The 14,486-nt window shown below is 42.5% G+C and overlaps 1 protein-coding gene across 1 annotated transcript in view; it reads left to right on the plus strand.

The window, feature by feature from the left end:
- The first annotated feature begins 11,454 nt into the window (after positions 1 to 11,454).
- Positions 11,455 to 14,486, plus strand: part of GUCY2F (guanylate cyclase 2F, retinal) — a 40,926-nt gene continuing 37,894 nt past the window's right edge. Inside the window, exons 1-2 of the mRNA XM_068181730.1 lie at positions 11,455 to 12,253; positions 13,121 to 13,422. Coding sequence (XP_068037831.1) covers positions 11,515 to 12,253; positions 13,121 to 13,422 — 1,041 coding nt within the window. The 5' untranslated portion in view covers positions 11,455 to 11,514. The remainder of the gene's footprint in view (positions 12,254 to 13,120; positions 13,423 to 14,486) is intronic.

The following is a 14,486-nucleotide window of genomic DNA, read 5'->3' on the forward strand; positions in this document are numbered from 1 at the left end:
CTGAATTGTTTGTCATACTCAGACATTCACCAAGTGGGAAACTTAATTAAAATGAGTGCTGAGAGAGCTTGTCACTTTTCTCTCCAGAGCACCTCACTGCTTAATTGGAGAAACAAACTGTGTTCAGCAACTTAGTGGAACAACCAAGGCTTTTTTGGACAGGAATATGAGAAAGAAGGCTGAGGACAGTGAAATATATTTTACCAGCACTGATTTCAGCTTGGCCTAAGTATCAAAATCCTGCTAGTGATCATTTAGTCTGGATGATGAACTGGCAAATCACACTTACACATGGAAAAATGTGTGACTGGGATAACAGAAAATCCCTCCCTTGTCATGCTCTCTTGTTTTGCTTGCAAGAGGTTGTACCCTGCAGAAATCTCTTTCCTGGAAAAAAAAAATCCCTCTCGGACAGACCTGATGCTGATGCATTATGTCTGATTCCCAGGGAGCTGGTTTTGGTGGTATTTGAGCATGAGCAGGGGATTAGAGGGGAGCCCAGGGATCAAACTACCCCAGCTGAATTGCTTTCCAGTCTAACCAGTTGGGAAATGTGCAGTCTACCAGCAAAGGAGCGCTCTCTTGTGGGCTATGCAGAGTGTGAGTAGAGCCTGTGTCAGCTATGTTGGCTCAGAGGTGATTAATAAAGAAAATAAGGACTGAGGAAGAGTGGCATGACATAAACCGGCACAGCAGCTAAGTGCAACCAGGTGTCAGGTTGTTTTGATCTTCTCCTTGCAAAACCAAGGAAGAAGGAGCACAAATAAGCCCCCCTCAAAGTCAGAGCCACTTTAGGCACCCACAGTGCTGCTTGAGGCCAATTGAGATGAAAGGTGGGGTCCAACATGTCACCTACCCCTGGCTGGGGGCTGTGAATTGCAGAAACATGTAGGACAGCTGGCCACAAGGCACAGACACACTGGGTTTGCTCTACCTACTCCTGTGTTGAGGCTTTGGTAAAGCAGCCAGCAGTGAGGATGGCAGCTGGACCAGGCAATTAAAGATGGATATTCTTCTGCCTATAGTCACGAGAATGTGGTGAACACGAGGAAGAAGAAACACAGATGATGAATGAGAAGAGCCTGTTAATTGATACAAGATGGTTTGTTCAAGGCTGACAGTCATACTTGTCTTTGCTGGGTGTGTGAAATAATTTGCCTCTGGACTTAGAAAAAGCTTATGACAAAGCACAATAGCCTGAAACACGTTTTTTCACCCTCTGGAATTCCCTCCACCTCTTTGGACCTTCCTTGGTGTACTGAGAAGAACTCTGTTCACACTGTACCCATATAACCATCTCTGCTGCATCTCATGGCCCAGGAGTGTTTGAAAACTAGAATAAAATAATATAATTTTTAAGCTTAGAAAAGCCCTCAAAGAGCATCAAGTCCAATCATTAACCAGGCACAGCCAAGCACACCATGTACCCAAGTGCAACAATTACATGCATTTGAACACCTCCAGGGATATGACCCCATCACTTCCCTGGGCAGCACTTGACAACTCTTCCAGGGAAGATTTTTTTTCCTAATATCCAGTCTAAACCTGTACAAATTGAGGCCATTTCCTCTTGCCCTGTAGCTTGTTATTTGGGAAATAGCCACCAGAAAACCCCAGAGAGACAACTAAAGCCTTTCCCAGCCCAGATCCAATACTTGGAGCTGAGCTAATGTGCAAAATACTGATTCTTACAGTTAAGCATATCCTTACACACTTCACTGTAGTATGCTTACATACTTTACTGTATTGAGATTCCTCCTGGCTCAGGAGAATTTCTCCCCGGCCTTTCCACTCAGAGGATGATGGTCAGAGGTTGGGATAGGACCAGAACCAGAATTTGATACTGCTGTAGGTGAACATCTTCACTCCTCACCAGCTGAAAGCTGGTGGAATATTTACATTGATATTTACCTTATATATTACACAGATACCATATATATCAGACAGATGGAATACTGTTGGTGTATTTACACTTCTGCTCGACACCCCTCCTCCCAGTCAACCAGATAGGAAATAATTTGGCAGATCCTCATCTGAACAAGGCTAGTGCTCAGGAAAAGCAGCATAAATTACTCAAGATGGGGTAAAGCATGGCTTGCACATACACCCACGGTATTAGGGAAGAAGTGGAAGTGACAGCTCTTTGCTGCACCTGCTGCATTATGCACTTGGTATTTCAGTCACTCAGAGTGATGTTGATCCAGGTGCAGGCTTGGTTGTGTTTTGTACTCTTTAAAACAGAGAGAAAGGTAACCCAGGTTCCAGTGCCTTACTGTAAAATACCACATGGTCTGCTTTAGAGGCAGAAGGTAAAGCGATAGAAGAAAGGAGGCAAGGACTGTGTCCCTGTTTCACAGTGTGATGCTGGCAGTGATAGTAGGAAAAGACAAGCAGTCCTCCCCTGTGCCTTGCTCCTACTAAATCCATCTAAGAAGGAGGCAGTCCTATAACCTGGGGAGGTGGTTTCTCACCAGACTGCTCTGTTTTGCCCACCTTTGAGCACTGCAAGCCTCACAACAGCACTCTGATGTGGTTTGAAAGGACAAATGAGAACTGCCCTTGCAAGGGTTGGAGTCTGGGCTCAGATGCTTGTGGAGCCTCTTGATCTGTAATGGGAAGAAAAGGCCAATGAATCTGGAACCATGGGAAGTTGGAAACAGACTATGAGAGCCATGGACAATTTGGGACAGGGTTTTTCTGGTTGTCCTCTGATAAATCTCCCTGCAGTTCTCTCTAAAATACCTGCAGACTTGCCACTGGATCTGTCCATGGCAAGCCCAGTGGTTCCTAGGGCAGCAGTTTTGCTGCTTTCCCAGACCTGGATGCTGCTGCCCTTTTTCTCTCGTGGCTCTGAGCATTCAAGATTTCCATTCTGGCTTGCAGAGCTCTCAGCAATGACTGTCTGTGCCTCGTGTCTGCTCCTCATCCACAGCAGTGCTGGAGGTATCAGAGCAACACACCGTCAGCCTGAGAGGCTTATCATTACCAGCTTAGGAGATGTAGGTCAACAGGAAATTTTAATCAGCAGAGACACTTTCACATCCAAAGAGACATAGATATAATCAATTCCCTTAAATGGGCACCAGAAGAGATGAGCTGCAGCTCTTGGGACTCTTCCTTTCTTCATCCTGTCTGAAATAAATTTTTCCATGAAAAGCAGTGATGCCGTGCTGATCCCCAACCGTTAATGCCCTGGTTTTCAGCCACAGATGTGCTTAGAAAGTCAAATTTCTCTGAAGGCCTTTCTTTTCCATGAGGAACATGCTGTTTATTTCTTTCACTGCTCTGGAAGGCGCCCTTCATGATGGCCACCTGGAAAAGCTGTACCAGGACACAGCAGGCTGCTGGTATTTAAAAATGCTTGTCTTCTGGGTCAGTGCTTAATTCCACCAACAGTTTTGATCTGTTTTCCTCTCCTTCTCTCTGAGGGCATTCCCCCTGTTCCTGCTGTAGCATTCCATGCTGTGCAGCAGCAGCTAATGGGGACTTAGCGAGGTGCTAGCCTGGATGTGCCTGTTTCAGATGAGGGGATTAATACCTGGGGGCTTGTTTGGGACTCCTGCAGACAGCAGGTTTGAAACGATCCTTTGTCTTGCTTCTGTCAACATCTTCATTATATTACAATTCAATTTTTAAAAATCACACTGTTGGCATGAAGGAAGATACAAACAATTGGTAACAGTATTTTTTCTCCCTTCTGTGGTTAGTTGAATTGCAGTTATTGCTCTTTGGGTGGCAGTTAGGACTGATTACTTCTATAATCCCAGAAGGCAAAGAAAAAGTGAACCTGGGATATGTTTTGCTCTGTTATCTCTGGTCTTGCTGAAGAGCTAAAGCATGTGTTTAACAGATGTGTTACTCTAAATGGGTTAACTAAGTTTGAGCAGAACTGCAAATAACCATCTGCAACCATCCATGTGGTTCGAATGTCCCCTGGAAATAGTCATGCCAAGGGTTGCCTTTATAAATGACAATTAACAGGCACTAAAAAGTAGATGTGCTCTGAAGCCAGGTACATTGACCCTCATTAAGCTTTGTCCAGGCTCTGGAAATTATGAAAATATTTCCTTTAGAGAGGGAGGGTTGTCAGAAAGGCTTTAAATACAGTTTTAAAAAATGCCATTAATCCTTCATATTAACTTTTCTGTCAGTCTGAAATAGGTCCAGTTAAATTCCAGCAAATTGAGCAGGCACAGGTCCAGTCCTGTGGATATAGAGGGGATTAGTGGGAAGGCTGGGGCAGAGCATAGGTTTTTTCATGGGAGACGGTTTTGGAGGGAATCAACAGAACCAGAGCACAGAAAGGTGGTGACTCTCCTGCCACAATGCAATGCAAAGCTGTTGTCAGGCACTGCAAGAGCAGCCCACAGGATATATATACATACATACATATCTATATATATACATACATATATATATATATATATATACACACACATACATACATACATACATACATACATAAATAAAAAGGATGTAGACCTGTTGGAGAGAGACCAGAGGAGGCCATGTAGGTGCTCAGAGGGCTGGAGCACCTCTGCTGTGGAGACAGGCTGAGAGAACTGGAGTTGTTCATCCTGGAGAAGGGATGGCTTTAAGGATCCCTTAGAGCCCCTTCCAGTACATAAGGGGGCTACAAGACAGCTGGAGAGAGACATCTGACAAGGACATGGAGAGAAAAGACAAGGGGGAATGGCTTCAAACTGATGGAGGGCAGGGTGAGATTAGATTTTGGTAAGACAGTTTTCCCTTGTGAGGGTGGTGAGGTACTGGCATGGGTTGTCCAGAGAAGCTGTGAAAGTGCTCAAGGCCAGATTGGATGGGACTTTGAGCAATCTGATTTTGTTGAAGGTGTCTCTGCCCATGGCAGGGGAGTCGGAACTAGAAGGTCCCTTCCAACTCAAACTACTCTGTGATTCTATGACTCTATGAACTGAAGATTTATATATATATGTATATATATATATGTGTATACATAGCTGAGGCAGAAGAGATGAAGGCATCGGGTTGCTGGAGGCTGCTACCTTCTGAGACCTTCCATCTACCCAGGGAAGTTCATACCTCACAGCTCATGCTCCATAGTAATTAATCAGTTAATTCATTGATTTATGAATTTTCTGTAGCTCCTAATTATGGCTAGACATCTGGGTATCATGATAACAGAGAACAAATTTTCTGATAGGCAAGGTGAGAGCTGGAGGAAGGTATAATACCAAGACTGGGTGACCTGTGCTGTTGTTCTGTATCCAAGTTAAAATCTATCCAGCAGACATTTGAAAGCTCAGATATTTAGATAAGATTGCAAAACTGGCTATTTTCTTCAAGATGCCAGAGGCTGAGAAAGACCTATTGGTATAGAAGATGTTCTACTGTAATTTCCTCTATGGGGTTTGCAAAGCCCTCATGCAAAGAAAATGCAACTCACTGTCATTTCCTGGCTTTATTTTAGGGATAAATGCCAGTTATCTGATCTGTCAGGGTCTGATGAATGCTCCTGTGAGATTATGTGGTTATGGGAAATTTTGCAACATAGCATAGGCTAAGACATCATGCAGAACGTCAGCAATCCATGAGACCAGTGACGCATTTGGAAATCTTGTTATCATTCACTGTGTGCAGGCTTGGCCAAAACCCATCATTCTTTGTCTGACAGAAGATTTATGGTGATATTTTTTGTTGTTGTTTTTTTGTTTGGTTTTGGTTTTTGGGTTTGCCACGCTTCATTTAAGCCATTTACTTTTTGAATATCCAAGAAAAGACCAGCTTCCTGAACTCTACAAGTGCTGTGTGGGTTTGCTGCTCCCCTGAGGTTTTCTGTCGAGGCCACCAATGAAATTGCAGTTGTCACTGAGTGTGCTGGTTTTGGCTGGGGTGGAGTTATCTTTCTTCCCAGCAGCTGCTGTGGGGCTGTGTTTTGGATTCGTGCTGAACACAGAGTTGATAATATGGAGATGTTTTTGTTACTGCTGAGCAGGGCTTGCACAGAGCCAAGGCATTTTCTGCTTTTTACACTGCCATGCTTGTGGGGAAGCTGGGGGTGACTGGGAGGGTGGGAGGAGACACAGGCTGCACAGGTGACCCCAACTGACCAAAGGGATATTCGAGACGATGTGACATCATGCTCAGTGTATAAAGGGGGGAAAGAAGGAGGAAGGAAGTGACATTTGGAGTGAGATTTGCCCAAGTCACCATTATCTGTGATGGGGACCTGCTCTCCTGGAGATGGCTGAGCACCTGCCTGCCCATGGGAAGACATCTCCTTCAGTAGGTGGCTTTAACTTGCTCATTAAAAGTCCTGCCTGGCTAAGCCTCATGTAAAAAAAAAAAAAAAAAATTAACAGTAGCCACTTCTCAGACTGAATCATATTCTTAACGGTTTGGAAATGTCCCCTGGAAGAGGAGTGGATTTGAAGGCTGTCAAATTCAACACTCAGGTTTCGATGCCTAAATAAATACATGTATAAATATCTCATCTGGTGTTATGAGACTCTTTCCTGCCAGTTCTAATATTGACTATCTAAACCTGCAACATCATATATTCCACTAATGTCAGTGCCAGAGACATCAGATTTCACAGGCTACAAAATCTGTTTCCAATAAAATCAAATAAATCTAGCCTTTTTTGGAAAGTGGACTCACTTGAACTTGACTCTGCAGGACTCAGGGATGACCTGTTGGTGTTCTGATGCAAACCAGATAATCTGGAGATAAAGGGCTTCCAAATGTTTGACTGTATCTTGCAAACAGGATAATATACCACAGCAGGACAATCCTTCCCCAAAATTCCAGTCCCACCAAAACCATGGGCTGTCAGGTACTTCCTGTGCTGCAGAGTCAAGAAAGTGAGCTCAGGTTGGATTGGCATCACGCAAACTCAGTGTCATGGAAAGGACAAAGTGGAGAGGAAAGAATATTTATTTCTAAAGAATAAAAGGCTAAAGGTTCAACAATGCCAGACCATGAGGCTGGATTGAAAATAAATCTTGCCAGTCAGACTTTATTTAACTTTTGTGGTTAAGTCACAATTCTGGCATGTAAAGTCAAATGGTGATGCTGTCTTCCTGAATACCTACAAGCTGTCATACTACTGAAAGGTGATATTGAAGAGAAAATTAGTGTTACATAGTCACTGTATCTGCATCACAGAAAAAGAAATTAATTGCTATATTGACATAAAATAGTAGATGAGGACTCTCCTTTGTTAGTGTTTTCTAGTGGTGCCTCTGGGATATGATTTTTTTCCCCAGTGCTGTTCAATAACTCTATCATATTACCTGGAAGAGAGAGGAAAATCATTATTCATATAACTTGCAAATTGGTCTGGACCTTTGATTAAATGGAAATATTTGAAAAGCACCTAGTAAAGCAGATGTGTTTGTAAACATCTGGGAAGAAAAATTTATACCACACTTCCAAGGTAGATATTTGCACTAAGGAGAGCAGAGAAGGGCTTAAAAACAGGGGTTCTGCAACTGTGTTCATCCAAGCTATAGAATTAAAGTGTAGAAAAAAATCAAATAGGTGATAAAGGATGCCATGACTCCTATATTCAGCACTAGGGAGCGAGACTTACTAACTGATATGGTTTTTAATTTATCCAAAAAAAGAGAGAAAATTAAAAATGAATGTTAAAAGAGCATTGCAAGGATGGAATCCTAAAAGCATGCTCTATGGCAAGAGTCTTAACAAGCTGTTTATTTATTTTGCCCAGAGAATGACTAGGATGTGAGCCAATTATGGTGTGCAAATGTCTACAGGGAGGTGATATTTATTATGCTTTCTGTTTTGTTTTTTTTTTTTTTTTTCTCAGGCAAAGGCAGAGTGAGAGGCAGTTGCAGGAAGCTGAAGCCAGACACCCTAGATGTTAAGTGGGTATTTTTAATGTTGAGGGTAATTAGCTCATGGAATAATAGACATAGGAATATGGTAGATACTCCAAGGTTGTAGTTTTTAATTAGGGCTCAGAAGACATGAAGAAAGTCTAACGTGACCGTTGCTGTACTGCTCTCCCTCAATTTTCTCTATAATCAGTTGAGATATGAGACTTTTCTTCAGGGAGAGCAGAACGTAAATCAAGCCTTCTCCCTGTCTGTCTCTGCTGACAGCAGAGATTTTCCAGAGAAATCAGCTTTAATGAGTGGCACCCTCTGGTATAATTCATTACAAGACACATTTTGTATCCAGGATTCTGGAAGAGCTCAGAGCAGCAGCAGCTCCTGGGAGGCTGCTTGGCCAGGCGGATGAGAGAGGTCAGACTGAGAGATTAGAGCACCCTCTCCTGCTCTAAAAATTAAAAGCAAAGCGATACAGCTGCGGCTTAACTTTCCCATAGGAAATGTTGTGTCACTTACACACTTCAGTGAGCACTGAAGAGTGCTGGGAATTAATCTGATGGCATGCAAATGACACAGCATTGCAAAGAAATCTTTGCTTTCTAATGTGGTTGTGGCAGTAATGATAAGCTGTAATTGTGAGGGGAAAAAAGCAAGGTTTGGAGATATAGGCAGGGTTTTAACCTTCAATGTTTATTTCAGCCAGATGGGTTACCTAAATAGGTGGGGTTTTTTGCCTCAGCTGCTTGATTTACCTTGTTTATTAGTGAACCCAATCAGGCAGTGCCAGGACCTGAGTTTGTTTTGCAGAAATAGGAGTGTTATCCCTAGTCTTGGATACCCTGAGCATGGGAGAGATGTGCTGGAACCATTTGGGATAATCAGCTTTTCCTGGGGAGGATGGATTATTGCCACAGTTATTACCTAATGGAAGGAGGGTTGCTACATCTGCAAACAGAAGGAGAAGGAAATGGAGACAGTGATTAACTTCTCTACCCACTTTGCTATGGAAAAGTATGAAGTGTTAAGGGCAGAGTAATTATGCTAATGAATAGACTGCCAAGATTATTTTTTAATCTTTCATTGCTGAGATTTGAATGCTATAAACAAACATCCTCTAGAAGTGAGTCACTGGAGTTTTGCAACTTCCCCTGGAGACTTTGAGTCTGCTGACCTGAAATGGAATTAAACTGTGCAGCCCCATTGCTGACACAGAAAGATAGCACTGAGCATATGACATATGGATAGAGATACAGCTACATCTGTAAGTGGATAAATCAAACTTATAAGTCCAAATTAAAAAAAAAAAAAAATACTCCCAACTGAAAAAACTTTATATAATGTTATTTTTTGAGTAAAATCTGGTGTCAAAACCTGATGCACTGGTAGAATACAAAACAGTGTTCTGAGTTCAGGCTTGTCATTAAAGTGTGTCTTAGGCACTTTCCAAATATGAAGCTATTTTATAATCCCTGATAAGTATCTTGAGCTGTAACAGCCTTCAGTGAAGCACATGCCCAGGAACGTCCCTGGATCTGGACTGTGCAAGGAAATGAATGAATGGGAGCAAATGAATGAAATTAACAGAGGGAGCTGATCTCCCCACTGCATCTGAAAGACTCTGTGGATTCCCTCAATCTTTAGTCCTGAGGAACTGCTCCTGAACTCACGCCAGTGAGATGTGTATAATTTATATGATGTAGTTGAATTACAAATTATTCCCTCTAGACCACAAATGCTGGGCCTCTGACCACAGCTAAATTATTGCAAGGGGATTGGAGACACTGGAGGCTTTTCCAGGATGATAATTGTATTGCCAGGTCCAGGGGGAAGGTGCCTGGGAATGGTTTATTGGAGGGCTCAGCTCTAGGGAGGTATATACAGGACCCAGAGAAATAACCAAGAATCATTAAATAATGGAATAGTTTGTATTGGAAGAAACCTTTAAAGGTCATCTAGTCCAACCCCTAAGAAGACTTTGATGCAAGTGTAAAAGCTCTGTATGTTATGATTGGTACAAAAAAAAAAAAAAAAGGGGAAAGGGAAACATGGCACATCAGCAAAATGGTGAAGCCAAAACTCAAATATTCTGTATACCCCAAACCTAAATAGCTCAAGAAGAGGAGCTATCTCTGTTATGGTGCAGAGAGATTTAAAGAGCTGTTCTGCAGGGGCTGATCCCAGGAGCTAAATCCCACTAATCCAAGGGCAGAGCTTTAAGATGCCATCCCTACAGCTACTGGGTTAGACTGGAGTACAATCTGTACTGAGACAGTTCAGTGTGAGGCAGACTTGGACCTCAGCAAGACCCTCAAGGAATTAAGGGCTTGGGAGGTTATAGCCCAAGCTTTGAAACTCTCAGGAGAGGAATTGCCCTCACCAAAAGGGACACAGGAAGCTTTTGACAAGGCACAGAGGATCCCAGAGCACCCACCCAGCTGGAATGACCCGTGCACACAGGAGTTTGAAGGAGGTGGGCCCCAAAGCAGGGGAAGCTGACTGTGCATTGCCTATCTTCATGGTGATACCCACATCCAAGGACAGCCATTGACTCCGGAGAGAGGCTGCTCTGCTGTGGGTGGCTCCTTCTGGAGGTCTCCCTCCACCAGGCAGAGGAGCTGCAGGTGCACATGCTGAACTGCGGTGCTCCGTGCTGCGTGTCCTGGTGCCTGAGCATCCAGGATAAAATCACTTTTCCAGTAATGAACAGGTAAGCCGGAATAAGGGGCCTGCTATTTTTAGAGCACAAACTTGCTGGGATCAGCCAAGTTTTCTAAACCATGGGGTAACACTGCAGGTTGAGGGAGCTTGCTATGGCTTTGGTATTTCTGTGCTTGGCTCTGAAGGGGGAAATTTTTATTCAAAAAAAAACCCAAACAACCCTATGGCTCCTAGTATTTAACCAAGAATATTTGAAGCCAAGAGTGTACACAAAGCTTTTGACCTGACAGTTATTTAATAGTTCTTTATCTAAATTCAAATCATAATCCTCCTTTCTCCTCATTTTCTGATTATCTATTTATCCACCTTTCAATTTGCCAGATTTAAGAAACTCTGAGTTGCCCTTGAAAATTTTTTTCAGGAAGTTTTAATATGGTATGCACATACATACGTATCCCTAAGTATATGAATATATGTGTGAGTTTTTGTCTTTGTATGGGTTCTGATTCATATTCACAACCCACTGAGGATTTTTGAGGGAAGTTGATGGCCTAGCTTATTTAACTTTTTAATTTTTTTATATGGGTGTTTGTCTGTGTGACTTTGAAACTGTCTTTCTTAGGAACCAGAAGCAGGGTGTATCCATAGGTTGTACTTACTGCTGCAAACAAAGCAGACTCATTCTTCATTGCCTGCTTTCAGAGTATATTGCAAAACATATTAAAATGTTTATGTCAGTGTGCATTTAAGGGTTATGGCACATCTGACACTGGTTGGACACTTTTCTGCCCTGTGAGGTGGCCGGCGTGGTGCAAGTCCACGTGTCTGTCTGTGGGTTTGGCTCCTCAAAGACTTGTGCCTTGAGAGCTGTTGTGAAGCTTGGGCTGACTCACTGTACCTACATGCACAGAACAAACTCATATGGTGAAAGGCAAACATAATCTGCTTTCCTTCCAGCATCTGGTAACACTCTGCTTGGTTTCCTGAAGAACTCGGTGCAGATCTACCCACCTGAGAAACAATGTCATTTCTCCTGTGGGGTCCTAACAGCTCCTCCTGGGTGCTGGCGAGGCACATCAGAGTGCATCACTTCAACACTGAAAATTCATTCAAGACATTTTTCCAGGATCTCTGGTGGCTGCTCTTTTTAATAATCCTACTTTGTTCCCCAGCACGTTGCTCTGTCTTTAAAATTGGACTGCTTGGACCCTGGAACTGTGACCCTTTCTTTTCCAAAGCCTTTCCCCATGTGGCTGCCAGGTTAGCTGTGGGACGAATAAGCAGAGACCCTTCACTAGATCTTGGCCACCGGCTGGATTATGTGATCCTGCAAGAAGAATGTGAGACACCAAGAGCTCTGGTTAGATTTGTTGACTTTGGAAAGCTTTCCTCAGCTTTCATAGGCCCTCTAAACCCTGGCTTCTGTGAGGTGGCTGCACATTTAGGGAAAAACTGGAATAAAGCTATCTTCTCATGGATGTGCATCAATTATAAGCTGGATTCCACCATCCACCATAATGCGTTTGCAAGAACTCTGCCCTCTCCAACCCAAATTTTGCTTACAATAATGAAATATTTTAAGTGGGCTCATATTGGCATCATTGCATCCAGTGATGATATTTGGATGTACACAGCCAAGGAGTCAGCAACTGCGCTCAGGAACCATGGGCTACCTGTAGGCATTGTTACATCTGTGCATAAGGGAGAAAAAGGCATTGAAGACACCTGGAACAAGATTAAAGAAGTTAATAACATTAAAAGTAAGTGCTTTGAGTCTCATTCCTTTTAATTTTTTTTTTCCCTAGGGTAGGACTGCATTGTTACCCAATGGACATACTTTATAGAATGAAAACTTAAAGTGATTTAAGTCAAGCAGAATTTTATCTCTGATCCTAATGCAGACAGGGCTTCACATAAAAAAATGCCGGGCATTTTGTATGTGATAAATATAGATCGAAACCATCTACTACAACCTGAAAGATTTGGTCCAGCTTATCTGAAAAAAAATATTTTGTAGATGGTTTTCTGTAAAGAGGAGTTTATAGGAAGGTTTTATATTAAAGGTGATTTGTATTGTGGAATATCAAAAATCAATATCAATATCAAAAATCTTGTCCTGTATTTCAGATCTCCCCACCAGACATTGGCCCCATGACATTTTGCAAGAAAAGGCACAGACTTTGGGACAGTCAAGCATGGACCAGATGTTTAAACACCAGATGTTTAAAATCTGTATATTTGGTGGCAGGGTGAGCGTGTGGAGGTTGGGCACTGCTTACAGCTGTATGGTGTCTGTTAGCTCAGGGCACAGAGAGGGAAAGCTCAAGTCTTGGTCAATGACATCAATGACCACAATGCCCATCATCTTCACCTGTACCTCACTTCTGTCAAAACTTCTCTCCATTGCTTCTTTACAGCTCCAGAAATGGTTAATACCCACAACCTCCTTTATTAGGTGTTACAGACCTCTAGAGGTTGAACAAAATGGGTGTGACTCTCAGCTTCCTCAACACATAACATCAGAATCTGACCTGATAGAGTAGTTTATTGGGGCAGGGGGGAAGAGCTATTTTGTGCTGAAAACCCCAGGCAGATTACTAACACTCTCCACTGTCCTTGTGTTCCAGTTATACTGCTGTGCATGCACTCTGTTCTCATCGGAGGGCAGGAACAGGCCGCCTTACTCACAAAAGCTCTGGAAATGGGACTAGCAGATGGAAGATACATCTTTGTTCCCTATGACACTTTGCTGTACAGTCTTCCTTACCAAAACAACTCATTCAGTGTCTTTGATAATGACAGCAAGCTCCGGGAGGCTTATGATGCTGTGCTGACCATCACGCTGGAGTCTGGAGAAAGGACTTTCTATGATGCATTCAGGGAAGCTAAAGAAAGTGGTGAAATAATCAGGGATTTGGAAGCCACACAGGTAAATATTCTTTCTCTTGGGCTTTGCTGGGACCTGTCAATAGGAAACATAGCAATAATCACAGAAAAAGTACAGGAAGAGTCAATCCAGCCTGCACACTTTCATTTTGAGAAAAATACAGAGAAATTTGAATGTGTTCGGCACTCATCTGGAAAGGTCACTTTTCCCAGATGTCTGGCAATATAACTCACTTGGTTCAACTGTAGGACCATGATGGGAATTCAAGAAAAAGGGGCTGTGTCTGAAGCTCTCAGATTTGGGTTGCTATGTGCTAGCTGCAATGGGCTTGAATTAAAAAGGTATCTCTTAAGGTGGATGGAATCCATGGAGTTTATTATAAAATAAGATGTCCATATGACTGAGAATTTGAGGAGATGAGACAGACTAAAGAAATACTGGATGCTTCTAGGAGAAATATTTAAGACCATTGCTGTTGCATTCTTCTTAGCACTATAATCAAAGTTACTCTTTGTCAGCACGATTATCTAAAAGTCGCCAGTAGCCTATTAAAAACCAAATCAGTTTTTACCTTGAGAACATTTACAAGAATTGGAGAATCTTATACTGGTGAAGAGATACAGGACTCAGCTGAGCTATTCTTCAAATCTCCCTATGACATTTCAAAAAATTACAAGTACTTTTAAGGAATAATTTATCTGATCTGGACGGATCTACTTTAGAAGGAGATTAATCATATCTTGAAAGCATTAATTTCTTTCCCTTCACTTTAATGAGAGCCCAGGTTAACTGTGTTGAGTGTCAGGTTCTTCATTTCAGATATCTACATCTGATCAATTAATCCCACAAATGTCAGATTCTGTGGCTCCCAAGAGCATGCCTCATTTTTCTCACAGGTGTATGGCTATAATCTCTCTTCACCTAGCAGCTGTGAATGATGATGTGATTGCAAAAGTCACCATTTGTGCTAAAGCTTCCTAAATCAAGTCTGGCATGGAAGGGAGCAATGCAAATAGAGAGGGCTCTCTTACCTCACAGAACAACATAGCTGTGGCTCTGCTCTGGGATTTTTGCATCTTTGGGATAAATAATATTCTGACAGAGAA

The sequence above is a fragment of the Anomalospiza imberbis genome, chromosome 2 (assembly GCF_031753505.1).
Source record: "Anomalospiza imberbis isolate Cuckoo-Finch-1a 21T00152 chromosome 2, ASM3175350v1, whole genome shotgun sequence".
Classification (NCBI taxonomy): domain Eukaryota; kingdom Metazoa; phylum Chordata; class Aves; order Passeriformes; family Viduidae; genus Anomalospiza; species Anomalospiza imberbis.